The sequence below is a fragment of the Episyrphus balteatus genome, chromosome 3, assembly GCF_945859705.1.
Source record: "Episyrphus balteatus chromosome 3, idEpiBalt1.1, whole genome shotgun sequence".
Lineage (NCBI taxonomy): Eukaryota > Metazoa > Arthropoda > Insecta > Diptera > Syrphidae > Episyrphus > Episyrphus balteatus.
The window spans coordinates 97,111,777-97,129,762 of record NC_079136.1 but is presented as its reverse complement, the minus strand read 5'-3'; the positions used below and the strand labels follow the sequence as shown (position 1 = coordinate 97,129,762).

The window sequence follows — 17,986 nt, the reverse complement described above, 5'->3', positions numbered from 1 at the left end:
AAGCTGATATAAATCATATCATGGATTCCATTCAATATTTACTATAGATAAGAAGAGGTGCGTTCACGATCTATTGTAAAAAAAATAAAATTTTACACTTTTACTAGGCCTGTTGCACCAGATCGTGAATACCCCTAATGTAATAAAATCTTGGAACTAAATTTTGACCCACTTCCAATTAGCATATCGAACTGAAACCTTACATATATATTATGTATAGTTCGGATGACAACACTATATTTTGGTGGTCCGGACCCTGGGGAGGGGCATTGGAGGTCGAAACACAACACCCCAAATCAATTTTTTTCAATGAGCTTTATGTCGATTTCCACGACATAATTATCATAATTTGGTCATTTTCCTGACGTAATTGCGTAAATATTTACCATATAGCCTGGTACGCAGCTCGCGCTAAATTTTAGCTCCCATACAAATTATCGAAAAACTTTATCTGAGCTAAAATGGATCCCATACAAATTATCGATAACTTGTATGGGAATTTTATCTTGGCTAAAATTTAGCGAGAGCAGCGTACCAGGCTTATGGTAAAAATATTTGTTAATGTTTTTGTCATTAAAATCATTACAGCAGAAAATGTCATAGGTTAGGTTAGGTTATGTGGGCTGACAGTTGATATTGTTACCGTCACACTTAGATCAATGTAGATCCCTTGTGATACCCTGAAGTATTGTAACTTCATGAAAAAAAAAGTGTTAACCTATGAATGCTATGGTTGTTCGAGCCATTTGGAGGACTTGACAAAGTTCAGTAGGCTATTGCCTGAGAGTTCCGATAGTTCTTCTAATTCATTAAAGAAGTAGTTTCCTAAGAATTTTTTCCTAGTGCGACAGAGTGCTGGGCAGTGACAGAGGAAGTGAACAGTGCTTTCCTGTTCGTCCTCATTACCGCAGCCTCTGCATAGATCATCCGTACAAAGCCCCATTTTCTTTTTGTGGTATCCTAGTAGGTTATGACCCGTTAAGACGCCTATTAGGGATCTTAAAGAAGGCTTACTAAGTAGTAAGATCTTATTTGATTTTTTCTCGTCGAAGTTCGGCCATAGTTTCCTGGTGTGACCGCAGGTTTCTAGGAGGTTCCATCTATCGTTGGTTATTTGTGAAATCTTGTTGACGATATTTCGCCTTATTTCACATTGTGGGATTCTAATGTTAAGGTCTATGAGAGAGGGATCAAGCACTGAGCCCTCCCTTGCAAGCTCATCCGTTTTTTCGTTTCCGAACACATCACTGTGGCCGGGAACCCAGCAGAGTCTTACATTATGCTGCATACCAAGAACCCTAAGCTCTTCGCGACAGCAAGAAACAAGCTTAGACTTGATTAAGGTGGCAGAAATCGCTTTTATTGCCACTGCTGTGATCGGGGAGCCTGAAAGAACTGGCAAGGTTGAGGTTTTCTGAGTAAAAACCTGCACCAACCCCAGTGTTCATTTTCGAACCATCGGTAAAGATGGCGATAGTCGACTCATTTGAGAAAGGTATACTGTTTTCCCAATATTGTCTGTTAGGGAAACTGACATTAAAAGACTTGTTAAAGTCTAAGTAGGGGGTCATGTAATCTGTACTAACGTTGTAGCCAACGTAGTTAGAAAGGATCGTAGTATGGCCGTTTTGACTAGTATTCCAAATGTTGGTTTGACTGAGTCGTAGGGCGCTGTTCGCTGCCAATTCTTGTACAAATAGATCTAAGGGAGTGAGATTAAGGATTGCTTCCAGACCCGCGGTTGGAGTGGACCTCATCACCCCCGTAGTACTAATGCAAGCTGCTCTTTGTACTTTGGTTAGGGTCTTCAAGTTCGTGGATTTATCCAGAGCTTGCCACCAGACTAAACTGCCATAAGTCAGAATGGGTCTGACAATGGCGGTATACATCCACATGATTATTTTAGGATTTGGTCCCCAGTTTCTGCCAAGAATTCTATTACATGAGTAGAGTGCAAACGTGGCTTTCTTATATCTTTCTTGAATGTTTGGACCCCAGTTAAGTTTCTTATCCAAGATCACTCCGAGATATTTCGCTTTATCCGAAATCTTAAGTGGGGTGCCATCAATTTTTGGCACTGCAAAAGGAGGAATTTTCCTTCTGTTTGTGAAAAGTACCAGTTCTGTTTTAAGGGGGTTTACTTTAAGACCGCATCTCCTGGTCCAATTACTGACCTGGGATAATTTGCTTTCTAATTGTTCGCTTACAGTGGTTAGGTATTTATTTAGGGGATCATAACTCTAAGGTAATCTTATAACTTTAAACGAGCTAAAATTGTTTATATATATGTATATATATATATAAATATATATAAAATTGGGATCTCGGAAACGGCTCTAACGATTTCGATGAAATTTTCAGGGTTTGTTCATCTAAGCGAGTAAAAAATTTTGGAAGTATTTTTGGAAAAATCCGCCCACTGCCACGCCCACTTTTTTAACATATAAGTTTTTTCAGAAACGGCTCTAACGATTTCGATGAAATTTTCAGGGTTTGTTTATCTTAGCGAGTCAAAAGTTTTGCAAGTTTTTTTTGGAAAAATCCGCCCACTGCCACGCCCACTTTTTTAACATATAAGTTTTTTCAGTAACGGCTCTAACGATTTCGATGAAATTTTCAGGGTTTGTTTATCTTAGCGAGTCAAAAGTTTTGGAAGTTTTTTTTGGAAAATCCGCCCACTGCCACGCCCACTTTTTTAACATACATATAAGTTTTTTCAGAAACGGCTCTAACGATTTCGATGAAATTTTCAGGGTTTGTTTATCTTAGCGAGTCAAAAGTTTTGGAAGTTTTTTTTGGAAAAATCCGCCCACTGCCACGCCCACTTTTTTAACATATAAGTTTTTTCAGAAACGGCTCTAACGATTTCGATGAAATTTTCAGGGTTTGTTTATCTTAGCGAGTCAAAAGTTTTGGAAGTTTTTTTTGGAAAAATCCGCCCACTGCCACGCCCACTTTTTTAACATATAAGTTTTTTCAGAAACGGCTCTAACGATTTCGATGAAATTTTCAGGGTTTGTTTATCTTAGCGAGTCAAAAGTTTTGGAAGTTTTTTTGGAAAAATCCGCCCACTGCCACGCCCACTTTTTTAACATATAAGTTTTTTCGGGAACGGCTCTAACGATTTCGATGAAATTTTCAGGGTTTGTTTATCTAAGTGAGTAAAAAGTTTGGAAGTATTTTTGGAAAAATCCGCCCACTGCCACGCCCACTTTTTTAACATGGAATTTTTTTTTGGTAACCACTTTAAGGATTTCGATGAAATTTTCGGAGTTTGTTTATCTAAGTGAGTAAAAAGTTTGGAAGTATTTTTGGAAAAATCCGCCCACCTCCACGCCCACTTTTTTAACATGGAATTTTTTTTGGTAACAACTTTAAGGATTTCGATGAAATTTTAAGGTTTTGGTCCCCTAGCCGAATAAAATGTTTTGGAAGTACTTTTAGAAACATCCGCTCACAGCTACGCTTATTTTTCTCACATATTAGTTTTTTGGTAATTGCTTTAAAGATTTCGATAAAATTTTGAGGGTTTTTTCCTCTAGGCAAATACAACATTTTGAAAGTATTTTCTCTTACATTAGTTTTTTTTCGCGGAGACAGATTCAACGATTTCAATAAAATTTTGAAGGATGGTTCCATATTTTACGCATTGTTCTTTTTCTTTTTGTTACAATAACTAAACAAAAATTTTTAGATCATGACTTTTTTGATCATGTATTGAAACTTTTAAGTAATTTGTTAATTAGGTATCACACATTACCTTTGTCTTACGTTTTTCTTTTGATTAAATGCAACTATTGTTAACGTATAAAAATAAAATAACTCACAACAAGCCGACAAGGCTTAACTTGAAAAAAAGATTAACTTTATGTACACTATCCAAAACTTTCTGACCCGTAAATTAAAATTTGAACAAAAAGGGATCTCATTGCTGTAGGCATTTTCGATAATGCAGATTCCTGTAACCCTTCTATCCATTACTGATCGTCGTATGTGTATTCAAACGTAAATAAACTGGATTATAAAGTGGGAATGTGGTGTTTTGTAACCCGCGAAAAAACTGGTCATTGCAAACTCAAACCCACTCCAAAAAATTGCTGTTTACATTTGACTTTTTTCACTGAAAGTTATGACATTTAAAGATACCGAGCAAAGCTCGGTCACCCAGGTACTAATAATAATAAGTTTAATAAACAAAAATGAAAATATTGCAAAATTTTAATATCTCATACGAGTTTACATATTTATTCCACGTATACAACAAACAATAACGCACAATACAATAACAATTAAATATAACAATACTTCTTTTCCCTAATTCGCACAAATTACAAAATTAATATTAAATATTATTTTTTCTCTTATTTGTAAAAATCAAGAAATATAATTAAATTAACAAGAGATTCGAGAAATTTTAAATTAAATCAACCTTGTGTATATCTGTTCGACAATGTATCACCTACGATATGTACAAAATATCACCGGATACCTGTTTGATTTAATTGTTTTGATATGTTCACGTTCCTCATAAATAAAAAAAACATTTAAGATATGCATCTGAATTAAAATAGCAAAACTGTAATATATTAGCGATTTGCATGATTTCTAATCGAAAAATAAGTTTCGTTCGTGGAAAGAAACGTTTTAAAGCTTTGTTTACATTCTTGAGTTTTCTCAGCAAGGGTTATAGTTATTTTTCACTAAAATGGAATGTAAAACTAGAGTTATAGATTTTTGTAGGTTATTTGAGAACATAGGACGGTTATTAGACAGCCATCGATGTCAAATAAAACTCGACTAAATTTGGTCTCAGCCGATCAATCACCGTCCGCACTAAATCATATATATATAACATGACCTATTATTTAATAGAATATCTATCATACCCATGTCGTACCAGTCCATTTAAACAGGGATACCATAAACAAAGAGAGATATAATGTACAATCGTTTGCTTTGTTGAACAGATATACCATAACATGGCTGATATTAAATACAATTTTATGTTTGTTTTATATAATATCAATATGATGAGTATCTATTTTTTGGAATACTGTTCCTTTAATTCACTTAAATCAGGATACAAAACCCCAGCTGGTACATAATGAGATTCTGGACGCTGTCCATTTTTATATATCTCAAATACACCCTTACCAGTGCTTTTCGCAACTCGTCTTGCAATCCCTTTAGGAGTAATATATTTCACATTCTGACTAACAGTGAATGCATTTCCAAGTGTATCGAATGTTCCAGAAGCCACTTGTCCTGCTGATGGTCCATATCTGAATAGAAATACAAATATTGAGACATTTTTTTTAATAAAATCATGATAGCGATTGCTTTACTTGTGCTCAATTATTTTAACAGAATTGTTGCTTAAATTTGTGCCTAGAATTTTGGCTGACTCTTCAAGTCCATTGAAAACTGTACTGAAGCCTTCAACTGCGCCAGCAGCAATAGTAAATGCTCCTTGCATCTAAAAGAAAAAAATATTTTAGTTTTTACTTTTTTAAAAAATATTAAATTTAACTAACTTTATCTTGTGCGTCTTCTTCGCTTAAACCGAAGCCTACTGAGAGTATATTTGCTCCTTGATTTTTGATGTGCGGTGCTAGGAAACGTCCTATCGCCATCGTGGCACACCCAACTTTCCCTGCTATGTAGCCAGTAACTCCTACAGCAGCCCCAGACACATTCTTCGCAACTTCAACTGATGTTTGAACTTTAGATGAAACTGGAGGTGTATCAGGAGGAGCTTGAGACATTTTTGATATTAAATAAGGAGTTGACTTGACCATAAGTTCTCCAGTTTTTTCAGCTCCTTTCACTAGATTCTTCGCAATGAAATCTGCTGTACCAACAATGGTCTTTGAAACAGTTGTGCTAACATCTCGCTTAGTACGTGACGGACCCTCTTTAAGTTCCAAAACTTCTCCAGTTATAATTGCTTCGATTAGGTCTAACCAGAATTGATTGTACTCTGGTTCTTGACCTTCAAGAATTATACCAAATGCTGTACCAGGCTCATCGGCTTCCATGTCGGGAAAAATATAAGCTCCATACTCTGTACGGAAGCAAGTAGTAACACCAGGAACAAGTGGATAGACCCAAGACATTTCATGATTTGATGGTTCCGTGCCGGCAGTCATTTGGCAGTGTATAAAGTACATGTTATTTAGATACTTCCATTCAGGTGAATCCGTACCAATGATGGCCAATTGGAGCTGTGTTCCATTCTAAACAAATATAAAATAAATATAATAAAGCAAAATTCCGCTTTTTAAAATATTATTTTGAAAATTATTATGTACCTCAGCGCTAGTAACTGATCCGTTCGGTTGAATCTTGTATAACTTTGCATTCGATTCAAATATTGTGTCAAAGTTTAAAGGAGACTCCTCCGTGCCAATGGCAACACGAAGTCCTTTTATGATTTGTCTGTACGTCATTGGAATGCCCGATTCGTTCGCTATCGCAAATGGTGTGGAATTTTTAGTCAAACAATTGGGTGATATTTTTGTAGTAGCGCCAGTGGCACAAGCTTCTGATTCTGTTGGTTCTGTCAAGTCGCTTTCGGGAGAAACTTCTGAACACTGATCAACTGTTGCTTTGGATTCGAGACAAGATCTCCTGTAGATTACTTCGGAGCGAAACGTTTTAAGTTTTTGGATTATGTTGCATGCGTCATTCCATTGACTTTGAACTGATTCCACGTTATCAGGAAGACCAACTGGAATCGCAAATATAGCGTCGATGGCTTCAATGCATTTGGTGTAGCTACGCAGAGCCTCGCCATTATTCTCTTCCTCCTCTAAAGTTACAGAAGCATCGATGTGTTTGATGACTTCAGAATATCCCAATTTTATTTTGCTGTAGCACTTTAAAAACTCAGCCTCGGAAGTCATTGCAACAAACTGAAAAAATGTCAAAACATATGAAATTCAAGCTCTGGCAAATGGTGTTTATAGCAAAAAAAAAAACCATAACTAAATGATAAACAAGATTACGCTAAGAACAATAATTATGATCAAATATAAAGTTGAACTTTGCATCCAATACAAAAATACATTAAATTCGTATTTTAATCAAGATCACGATAGTTACTTTATCATAATATTCGTGTTAATATCTCGAATGTTTATATGTGCTTGTATAAATGACATCAAATATTTTGACTTGTTTTTTTTTGTTTTCTTTGCCAAACACAAAGAAAGAAAAAAATAATCATTAATTTGAATTATGTAAGTTTTATTGTTATTGTTTAATTATGAAACAAGATTCACGACGAAAGCAATGAATCAGCTATTATAAGAATTAGAATGTTAAACATTTAAACACTGTTCAAGATTAAAAACATTGGAGAACTTAGTATATAAAGTGTTCCAATAACGACACACTCTTTAATTTTAATATCAAAATAAATAATTATTTTTGTGATATTAGGTGCGTTCTTTTGAGGGCATTTATCTACTGCTTAGTACTTGAGTACGCATCGCAAGTCTGGACTCCTTTTTACGAGACCCATAATGTAAGACTGGAATCAGTACAACGTAATTTCATTCGTTTCGCCTTAAAAGGACTGCCATGGTCTGATCCTTATAATCTTCCTCCTTATGAACATCGAATTAATCTCCTTCAGATTCAAACTTTGGCTCAAAGGAGGGTTAACAATGACATAATCTTCATTCACCAGTTAATCACAGGCGTAATTGATGCATCAAATTTACTTAATTCTGTTGGTTTTAACTATCGAGGGGGTGCTTATAGCCTCCGATGCTTGGATTTAATGAATATTCCACCACACCGAACAAATTATGGCTTGCATGAACCTTTAACACACATGTGCAAACTTTTAAATTTAAATTCAAACCTTTTTGATTTAAACTTTAATAAAAATAGATTAAAAACTGTCTTAAAAACCAGTGTACCAAGCTCATAAATGTTTGTGTTTGTTTTTATGTCTTTTTTGTTGCTCAAGTAATTATTTTGTTTGTATTTCTTTAATGTTTGTTTCATTTAATATTGAATTCAATGTTTTTTTCTTAGTGCACGTTTTTTGTAGTTATTATTTGCTTACTAACTACTAACACTGCACTAAGTGATGAGCCGGATAAAACAGTTATGTGTTGGCAAATGGTCACAAGACGGTGCTTGATATAAGCGCTCTTCGGCTATGAACTGATAGTGTAAAAAAAAAGTACTTAAAGTTGCTTTCAGCTACACTTACTCTATTTAAAAAGTACATAGTTCAAAACAGCTTTAAATACTCCCAAAAGAACGCAGCTATATTGTTAAGAAAGAATGAGTGATATTCAGCAAATGGCCACGCGGCTCTGATGAAAATGTTGTTGACTTTTTGACAAGCATTGTAATTGCTCTAGGCCTTGAGCCTTGGAATTGTAAATTGCTTATTGGCGGAAGCGCAAGATTAAAAAAAAAAAAACAAAAAGCAAGAGATCGCACAGCGTCAAACCTAATGATCTCTCATGAGATGTTTGCTTTTAAAAATCTCAGCTGGAATAAATCGATTATTATATATGCTGTGTGGCAAGTGTTGCTCTTCAGTAACCACCCAGACCAATATTGTTCAGTTGAGGCATTGAGGTGTTGTTTGTATATACCCTCAATGGTTTGATTCTAGTTTTCTGAAAACATATTTTCGGTAGTTCAGTGCCACAAAAATAAAAATGGAAGTGGAAACGATTAGGGCGTATTATATTTCAGAATTTTCATCTTAAAATCAAAAGTAGGAATTGTTTATAATATAACAAACTTAAGCAATCAGCAAGATTGAAACGACGACGGCTTTTAAAAACCTTGACTAGTCCCACGAGAAAGAGTCACAGCATAAGTGATTTTGTGTCCTCCGAAGGAGGAGAATTGGATTAATAGAAGTCGTCGTCCGAGTATTGTTTTGTCGCAAACGCCAAAATGTACTTTTTTTAAACTGGATATGTAGTAATGAGCTCTTTTCAGTTCTGTTGTCAGATTTTTTCTATCGTGTACCGTTACTGAGATAATTAGTTTTCATTTTGTCCATATTAACAAAATAAGCATCACATTAATATTGATTTTTCGTAAAAAATGAGTTTACGACAAACCATAATAATTTGAAAAACAATAGAGTTTTAACTAAAAAAAATAAGAAAAAGATATCCCACAAAAAATTCTATTAAAAGTTGAAAAAAACTTCATCGCTATTTTGTTTTTTTAGCAACGCAAACCTTTGAATGCGATTTTCCAAAAACAAAACAAAACAATTCTCGGGCGACGAAGTGTTGCCGGCATTTCCGTTCTCCAAACTTGGACGAAGTGAAGAAAGTCATATCCAAACTTAAGTCGAATAAAGCGGGTGAAGCTTACAGATTTTGCAGTCGACCTGTTTAAAGCAGCAGGAGAAGACCTAGTTGAGATTAGGTTTGCACCATCTACCGAATACTGTCAGAAAAAAACATACCCGCAGAATGAACCTTAACATTGTGAGCCCGATTCTTAAAAAAAAGAGACCTTCTAAAGTGCGACAACTACGGAGGTTCTCTTTGCCGTATCATATGAACGTTTTAAGCCCATCGTCAACACTTTGACGAAGGACCAGAAAAAAAAAACGAGAAACATAAAATCATAACAGAATTATAATATAGAGACGAGCTGCATGTTGCCATGTCTAGCATTTGCATGCTTGCCAGGCTCGCAGGATGACGATATAGAATGTACGTGGCTTAAACAGTTTCGGCAAAGAACTCACCGATAATTATGATGTCAAAAAAGGTTTTTGAAGGGCGACGCGCTGTCATCCGACTTCTTTAACATTATCCTTGGAAGAATACTACATAAATCTAACGCCAACAAGTGGCATCAGTTTTTAAAAGTCCGTCCAGCTGCTTGCATAAATGTTGATATTGTCATAATCCCAAGAACACAGCTTGATGTCAGTAGCGCTTTTGAAAGCATCGAAGCGGAAGTGAAAAAAATGGGTTTAACGGTCAATAAGAGCAAATCCAAGTATCCGCTATCCACTCCTCATTGACCTATTAGGCAAAACTCACCATGGACAATTATAATTTCGAGATAGTATAAAGGACTTAGGACTACATAGGCTCCACTATAACCACTTACAACAACACCGGGGGTGAAATCGAACTAAAGATTACTCTTGTCAACAACTGCCGATTTGCAACGTTCCGAAACGGTCGAAAAAAAAAACAGGAAAACAAGAAAATAAGACATATATGGATAAATCGAAAACCGGGAAGCTTGTCCCCTTCTCAGTTCAACAAGGAATTTCACATGTGAAGCACTTGTTCGAAGCAGATACTCGGGAGAGCTACATTTATAATAATTCTCTCGATATCGGATAATAATAGCGTCGAACAAGATGTATAGGAAGAATAGTTTTTTTATTTTGAAAATCTTTTCCATACAAATAAGCTAACATATTGACCAAAAATCTGACAAGAATAAATTGAATGGAGCGCTAATAGTAAGGTAATGACCTCAAGTGCAACTGGGCATTTTACTTCAACCACACTAGGTATCAGGTATATTCATTAAAGCTATAATAGAATAAGCTAAAACTAAAACCACGCCATATTGCTTAGGCAAGTGTAACAAAATATGATTACGGCTTACTTTATTTAATATAAAATACATCTCGTTGCACAATTTATAAAAAGCACCGACCGTAAAATTTTAATTATTACTAACAAAAATTGAAATAACACTGATTCATTCAATTGACAAAACTTTCTGTCTAGTGTCGTCGAATAGCTTTTCTCGAAATTGGATTTAGTCCAACATCCTGTCCTGACCCAACATCCCAACAATCTATTAAATTATGTTTCTTCGCAGATGACTCTCAAGTTGAGAAATTAAACTCTTGAAGGCTATATTTATGGTAGGTACTTTAGTTGTCTTTTCTGAAAGTTTTATTTGTGCCTTGTTTATTTTATTCCCAAAATGAAAATTGTTTGGGTTTCTACGTCACTGCCTAGATTAAAGGCCATGTGCTAATTTGCATCAAAATTGTACTTGTTTTTCGGACATTTTAAGGTGTGTTGATGAACTCAAATTAGTCCAAAGAACACAAAATAAAGTCAAGGTTTTGAAGGAAAATTTTTTGTTTTTCTTACATACCGATTATTGATGACTTTTCCTGGAGTGAGAGAAGTTGGAATGTCTTTAGTAAGAATTTTGTGGAAATTAACTTGCTATAAATAAGATTAATTAACACTTATTTTCATTTTGGAATAGAAAACAAAAAGACTTTTGAAACAAATCTTTGTATAATGTATGTACGTACTGTGACTGTGATGAGAGATGAACATGAAGTGGCACAAAAATGGCCCGGAATGGAAAGCTCATAGTAAGAAGATGTCAGTTTTATGACGTATGATTTGTTTATCAAAAACAAAAATGCACAAAAAGCTATTAGAGCTTTTGGTGCATTTGGTTTAACAGACGAGTCCATACAAAGTGGACATTTTCGCTGATACTTTTGTTTAAAGCCTGGTACGCTGCTCGCGCTAAATTTTAGCTCCCATACAAATTATCGAAAATTTTTATCTGAGCTAAAATGGATCCCATACAAATTATCGATAACTTGTATGGGAATTTTATCTCAGCTAAAATTTAGCGCGAGCAGCGTACCAGGCTTAACTATAAAATTTTCAGTTTTCGATCTAGTTTTCTAGATGGATGGAAAATAAATAGCACCTAGATTAATCATGCGTTTTATCAATAGTCCATATAGATCATGATTACAAAATTAAACGATCTGAATCAAATTGAAACGGATTTCTATTTTCATCTCTTTTTCGCTTATAAGCCTGGTACGCTGCTCGCGCTAAAATTTAGCTGAGATAAAATTCCCATACAAGTTATCGATAACTTGTATGGGATCCATTTTATCTCGGCTAAAAATTTTCGATAATTTGTATGGGAGCTAAAATTTAGCGAGATAGTTTTCTAGATGGATGGAAAATAAATAGCACCTAGATTAATCATGCGTTTTATCAATAGTCCATATAGATCATGATTACAAAATTAAACGATCTGAATCAAATTGAAACGGATTTCTATTTTCATCTCTTTTTCGCTTATAAGCCTGGTACGCTGCTCGCGCTAAAATTTAGCTGAGATAAAATTCCCATACAAGTTATCGATAACTTGTATGGGATCCATTTTATCTCGGCTAAAAATTTTCGATAATTTGTATGGGAGCTAAAATTTAGCGCGAGCAGCGTACCAGGCTATATTTGTTCATTTGCCAACTCAAGCTTTTCGCGCTAAATTTTAGCCGAGATAAAATTTCCATACAAGTTATCGATAATTTGTATGGGATATATTTTAGCTCGGCTAAAATTTTTCGATAATTTGTATGGGAGCTAAAATTTAGCGCGAGCTACGTACCAGGCTTCATGCTCTATCGCTTTTTTTTGTCTCCCTATCGAATAATAAAAGAAATATTCTATTGACCAGAATTAAAACTAAAGTTTGGTTCAATAAAAATGATCCCAATAGAAAACATGTTGTTTTTGTTTTAAGCCTGGTACGCTGCTCGCGCTAAATTTTAGCTCCCATACAAATTATCGAAAATTTTTAGCCGAGATAAAATGGATCCCATACAAGTTATCGATAACTTGTATGGGATCCATTTTATCTCGGCTAAAAATTTTCGATAATTTGTATGGGAGCTAAAATTTAGCGCGAGCAGCGTACCAGGCTTGAACTGCCAAAATTACTCACAAGCAAAAAGGATGCGAGAAAGTAAGATATTTGAAAAAAATTTGATAATCTTACATTAAGCCTGGTACGCTGCTCGCGCTAAATTTTAGCTCCCATACAAATTATCGAAAATTTTTAGCCGAGATAAAATGGATCCCATACAAGTTATCGATAACTTGTATGGGAATTTTATCTCAGCTAAAATTTAGCGCGAGCAGCGTACCAGGCTTTAAATAAGAGATGTTACTTCTGAAATAGTGTTCACGGTAATTTATTTTTGTATCACTTAAATTTTTAAAATAAAAAAAAGAATATTAAAGAAAAAAAAAAAAGGAAAAATTACATGCCCTAACTGCGACTTGAACTCGGTACCCTCCACTCGCTGACCGACTGCTCTACCTTCGGACTATCGAGCCTTGGGATATTTCTTGTAAAACTCTATGTCTATATGACCTTTGATGGCCAAAGGTACAAATATTTTCCCTTTTTTTGACAGTTTCCAATAATTCCAATGGAATAAAAAATTTACAGGGGTGCTTTTCACATCGAGATACAGACACAGGTTATTTTTCCAAATAGAGAAACGTATCTATGGAATTTTTGTTTCAAAATTTTTCGATGCGAGAAGTTCTCGACTAAAGCCTGGTACGCTGCTCGCGCTAAATTTTAGCTCCCATACAAATTATCGAAAATTTTTAGCCAAGATAAAATGGATCCCATACAAGTTATCGATAACTTGTATGGGAATTTTATCTCAGCTAAAATTTAGCGCGAGCAGCGTACCAGGCTTAAGTTACAGAACGTAGGCACAGACTACAGACCGGCAGCGACGTCCTAGATCGGAAGCAGTGTATGCAGACGATCGTCCGAGAAAGTCGTCCGAGAAAGTCGTCCGAGTAGTTCCGACCCGATATCGGCCGATAATTCGGTTTTAGTGTACGCGAACGGTTAGACTGTGTGTAAACGTAAAAGTCGCGTCGACAAAAACGCTATCGGCAGCTTTTAAGAACATGTTCTATATTCAAATCAAACGTATCTAGCATAGAAACAAGTTGCATATTCGAATCAAACATATCTACATTAAAAGCTTCAAGACAAATGTCAAACTCACTTGACACCTGTCATTTTTTTTTTTTGACAAGTCACAAAATTGTTTACTGCGCGTCTTTTGATAAGGAGAAATCTAGCTCTATTTATTATTTTATAAAATTAATTTTTAAACTAAACTAGATTTTCAAATGAGTTATACAATGAATATGACAAATTCTGTAAATGTTTCCGTTGAAGCACCATGTGAAAATCAAATACAAGAAATTACTTACGACGGAACAGAGATATACCAACCGTAAGTTCAATAACCCTATGGCCGGCGTTTTTATCAATAATTTTCACAAATTATAACATTTCCAGACCACCTACACTCTCAGAGACCTTAACAAAATGTGCAGCACGTATAGATTTCAGCAAAACATCTCTTGATGATCTGAAAAAAGAAGACAAATTATCTGAAGAAGAATTAAAAGATCCATCACAATTTCAGCCTAGCCTTTGGCCATGGGACTCCGTACGCAACAAACTAAAAGATGCTCTTACTGAAATTTGTGTATTGTCTGATGTAATTTCAATTGCAAAAGACAAGCGCTATTTAGTATTAGATCCCGTTCCAGAAGAACCCGAAGACACCAAACCTATCATTCAAGTTTATGCTCGTAAAAAAGCACTAAGTCAAGCAGCGAATGTGCTTCTTAATGGAGCTGAAAGGCTTCGCAGTTGCCAAAGTGAGCAAAGAAATCGAAATGTTGCCGACTTCCATATCGAACTATTGCGACTCAGACAGAATTGGCGTTTGAAAAAGGTTTCCAATGCCATCATTGGAGATCTTAGCTATCGGACAGCTGGTTCCAAGTTTGGAATGAGTGGGACATTTGAAGTTACCAAAGCTGAAGATGTAGTTGATGACGAAACGACTCCTACAGGAGCCGGCAATGGTGTAGCACCTCCAGTGGCTAAGCCAACGTCGGCACTGAGAGTCAATGTTCCACCTGAACTTCAAGGTGTTGCTTACATCAAAGTTATTACCCAAAAAGATCAAGAAGATCTTTGTACTGCGAATGTAAATCTAATGGGAACTGGGCAGAATATAACTCAACAAGTAGGAGTGTGGCAGAAGACACTTGAATTTGCGCAAAATGTTCTTTTTTGCAAAGAACTTTTCAGTCAGTTGGCCAGAGAAGCCATTCATATGCAAGCACCCATTCCACATGTTGTTGTTGGCAATCAAATTAGAGCTACACTTCTTCCAGGAATTCAACTAATTATCTCACTCTGTCATTCGACAACATTTGATTCAAGCCAACCGGGACCGATAAACGATCATGATCATGTTCTGGAGCATTCATTGCATCAATTGTTGCGTGAAGTTCATCATAAAAACAGTCATCATCCGTTTCCACATCCGGCTAGTGGACCAATGGGACCAAGTAAACGACGCATGTTGGCCGGTCCAATTGCAGCCGATCGACATGAACTCCTTGAAATGACAAAAACACAAACTATTCTCGAGCAAATTATTGCCCAGGCACAACATATATTTATGCGCAAACGGACGCAGTATGTGTTGGATACATTGGCTAGAGATGTGAAAGATCCGCAGATAGTGTCACATTGGAATGCAATGAACAGTCCAACAATGGCATGTGTTAAAATTAATATAGTAACTCATGGGTAAGTTTGAATAGTTTTGCAAATATACAGGGTGTCCGGTAAATAATGGATAAGCCTGATAGCTACACTTATGACTGTTCTAAAACCAAATATCGGAATCAGTTTAGAAAATATTAGCTTTTTTGGTTAAGTGTATTTTAAATTTCATCATCTTACGTTTTCATTCACCAAAACCACGAATGAATGAATTTTATAAATTATTTTTTTTTTTTATAATTTTCTACAATGATTGACTCACCACACAAGAAGATAACAGTTTTCATAAATGTTGAACCTTTCCTTTAAAAAAATTTTGAACTTATTTTTTTGATGCAAAATGTAAAAAAAAAAAAAAAATATTTCATGAAAAATTTTAAACACTTGTTGTATGAAAAAAAAAAGAATTTCAGAATGGTAACAGTTTTTATCGTATATACAGACTACAGATGCAAAATGTAAAAAAAAAAATATTTTATGAAAAATTTTAAACACTTGTTGTATGAAAAAAAGAATTTCAGAATGGTAACAGTTTTTATCGTATATACAGACTACAGTATTTAGAAAGCTATTGGTACCAAAAACCAAAAGGGAAAGAAGGCATCTTAATTTAATGAATTTATTTTACTATATTTTCTAATTCTTTTATCAGATTACTGTCACAAATGCATAAATTCCATCGGTTTTTTTCTTAAGTTATATTTCACAATAATTCTTATAATACATTATCATTAAAAAAAAGTTAAAACTGAATAATTTAACTTTTTTTTTTAATGCAAAGTGGAAAAAAATATTTGTTTGTTCAGTTTAAGTGTGGACATTCAATTGTACATCGGAACAGCTTGTTCTGAATTTTGACTTATTTGAATTTTGAGGTGGTAAAGTACTACTAGTAGTTTACTAGCGATTTTCAATGGAACGCACTTTCAACGAATTCAATACAAATCGTATCTATTCAGGAAGAAGAGCATGAGTAGATGATAGTACTAGATTAACCAAAACATCTACTAATAGTAGACTACCACCTCCAATGGAACAGGGCTTTTAATGATCACGATTTAAAGAAAAATTGATATTTTCGCTCCCAATTGGGCCAATTTGGCCCAATGCAAACTTATCAAAAATGTTGGTACGTTTTCAAATTCGTGTTGCATTCCCAATCTTATTGGGGTACGAAAAACATCCAATATTTGTTAGACGCAATTTAATTATGAGTTAATATTATTAGCCAATCCTAATTTTATCTTTTAAGTGGTAATTGGCAAATTAGCAAACTAACAATTTTTTTCTACTTTGGATTTAAAAAAAAAAATTAAATTATTTTTTCTATAGCCACTATTCAACGTTTTTAACATTTTTTTAATAGATATGTATGTATTAGAAGAATTATTGTAAAATATGACTTCAGAACAAAAAAACCTTTAATTTGTGACTGAAATGTGAAAAAAAAACTTAAGATAATACAGTAAAATTAATTTATTAAATTATAGGCTTTTTTGCAATTTGGTACCAATAACTTTTAACTTCTTGTGTGGTGAGTAGATTGTAGAAATTTATAAAAAAAAAAGAAATTTATACAATTCATTCATTCGTGGTGGTGGTGAACTAAAACGTAAGATGATGATGAAATTAAAAATACACTGAACGAAAATAATCTAATATTTTTCAAACTGGTTGCCATAGAAATTTTTCTATTTGTTTTAAAAACGGTCATAAGTGTAGCCATCAGCCATTTCAGGCTTATCCATTCCTTACCTTGTATTTCGTTTATTGCCGATTAATTTGAATATTTTTTTTCCAGCTATGATACAATAAATCGGACATCATTGGTAATACACGTTAAGGAGCGCTCTCTAAAATGCATTTGTCGAGATGGACGTGTTATGCACTTGTCATATGAACCTCAAGAACTTCGTGATTTGATTCTCTGCCAAATAAATCAACATCAAATCTCTTGTTTGTTAAATCTAGCTCGTTGCATGGCATGGCAAGTACTATCGAATAGTAATCATTTGGGAATCGGAGAAGTTGAACCTCTTGGCAATGCTAGTTCTTGCCTATTGGCATCACCAAATAGTGACCGTATGATTGCAGTACAAATTCGCTGTGATCCACAAATAGATGTTAAAGTTTTCATTGCCCGCAGTCCGAGGCAAGATTTCTTTCCGAGTCCCCTGGTGCCTGAAAAATTTTGGGAAAATTTAGGAGGACATTTCAAAGAAGTAAGATTATTAATCTATATTCAAAAGAGAAAGACTATTTTTCTAACATTTTTATTGATTTGTAGGTGAAATTTGACAAGATTGAAGGAAAGAGTTTTCTCAATAAAATGGAATTCCTTATGGCGAGTCTGACAAGTTCATCTTCTTAGTAAAATGTATAATGTTGAAGGGGGTAGGAGAGAAAATTATTATTTTATTATTATTTGAAAAAAAGTAATTGAAATTAGAATTTATTAATTAAAGTGCATAAATATCTGAACAAATGTTGATATAATGAATTCAGTCTTATTTTTTGGTTAAAAGAAGAATGGGCGGCTTCGCCCCATTGGTATGACACATAG

At 34.6% G+C, this 17,986-nt stretch overlaps 2 protein-coding genes across 5 annotated transcripts in view; one reads left to right on the top strand and one right to left on the bottom strand.

Annotated features, from left to right (window-relative positions):
• Positions 1–4,232: 4,232 nt before the first annotated feature.
• Positions 4,233–17,986, bottom strand: part of LOC129916656 (protein spartin) — a 61,318-nt gene continuing 47,564 nt past the window's right edge. The window contains exons 2-6 of one of the 4 annotated variants that reach the window (XM_055996751.1): positions 11,134–11,159; positions 6,312–6,914; positions 5,535–6,236; positions 5,346–5,476; positions 4,233–5,282 (exon numbers count right to left, since the gene is read on the bottom strand). In XM_055996751.1, coding sequence (XP_055852726.1) covers positions 5,039–5,282; positions 5,346–5,476; positions 5,535–6,236; positions 6,312–6,905 — 1,671 coding nt within the window. In that variant the 5' untranslated portion in view covers positions 6,906–6,914; positions 11,134–11,159 and the 3' untranslated portion in view covers positions 4,233–5,038. The other 3 variants (XM_055996748.1, XM_055996750.1, XM_055996749.1) reach the window with 3 other exon arrangements.
• On the top strand, positions 13,857–17,839 carry LOC129916655 (mediator of RNA polymerase II transcription subunit 17). Its single transcript, XM_055996747.1, has 4 exons — positions 13,857–14,068; positions 14,134–15,447; positions 17,225–17,645; positions 17,711–17,839. Exons 1-4 carry the CDS (start codon positions 13,962–13,964, stop codon positions 17,792–17,794), a joined length of 1,926 nt encoding a protein of 641 aa, XP_055852722.1. The 5' UTR covers positions 13,857–13,961; the 3' UTR covers positions 17,795–17,839.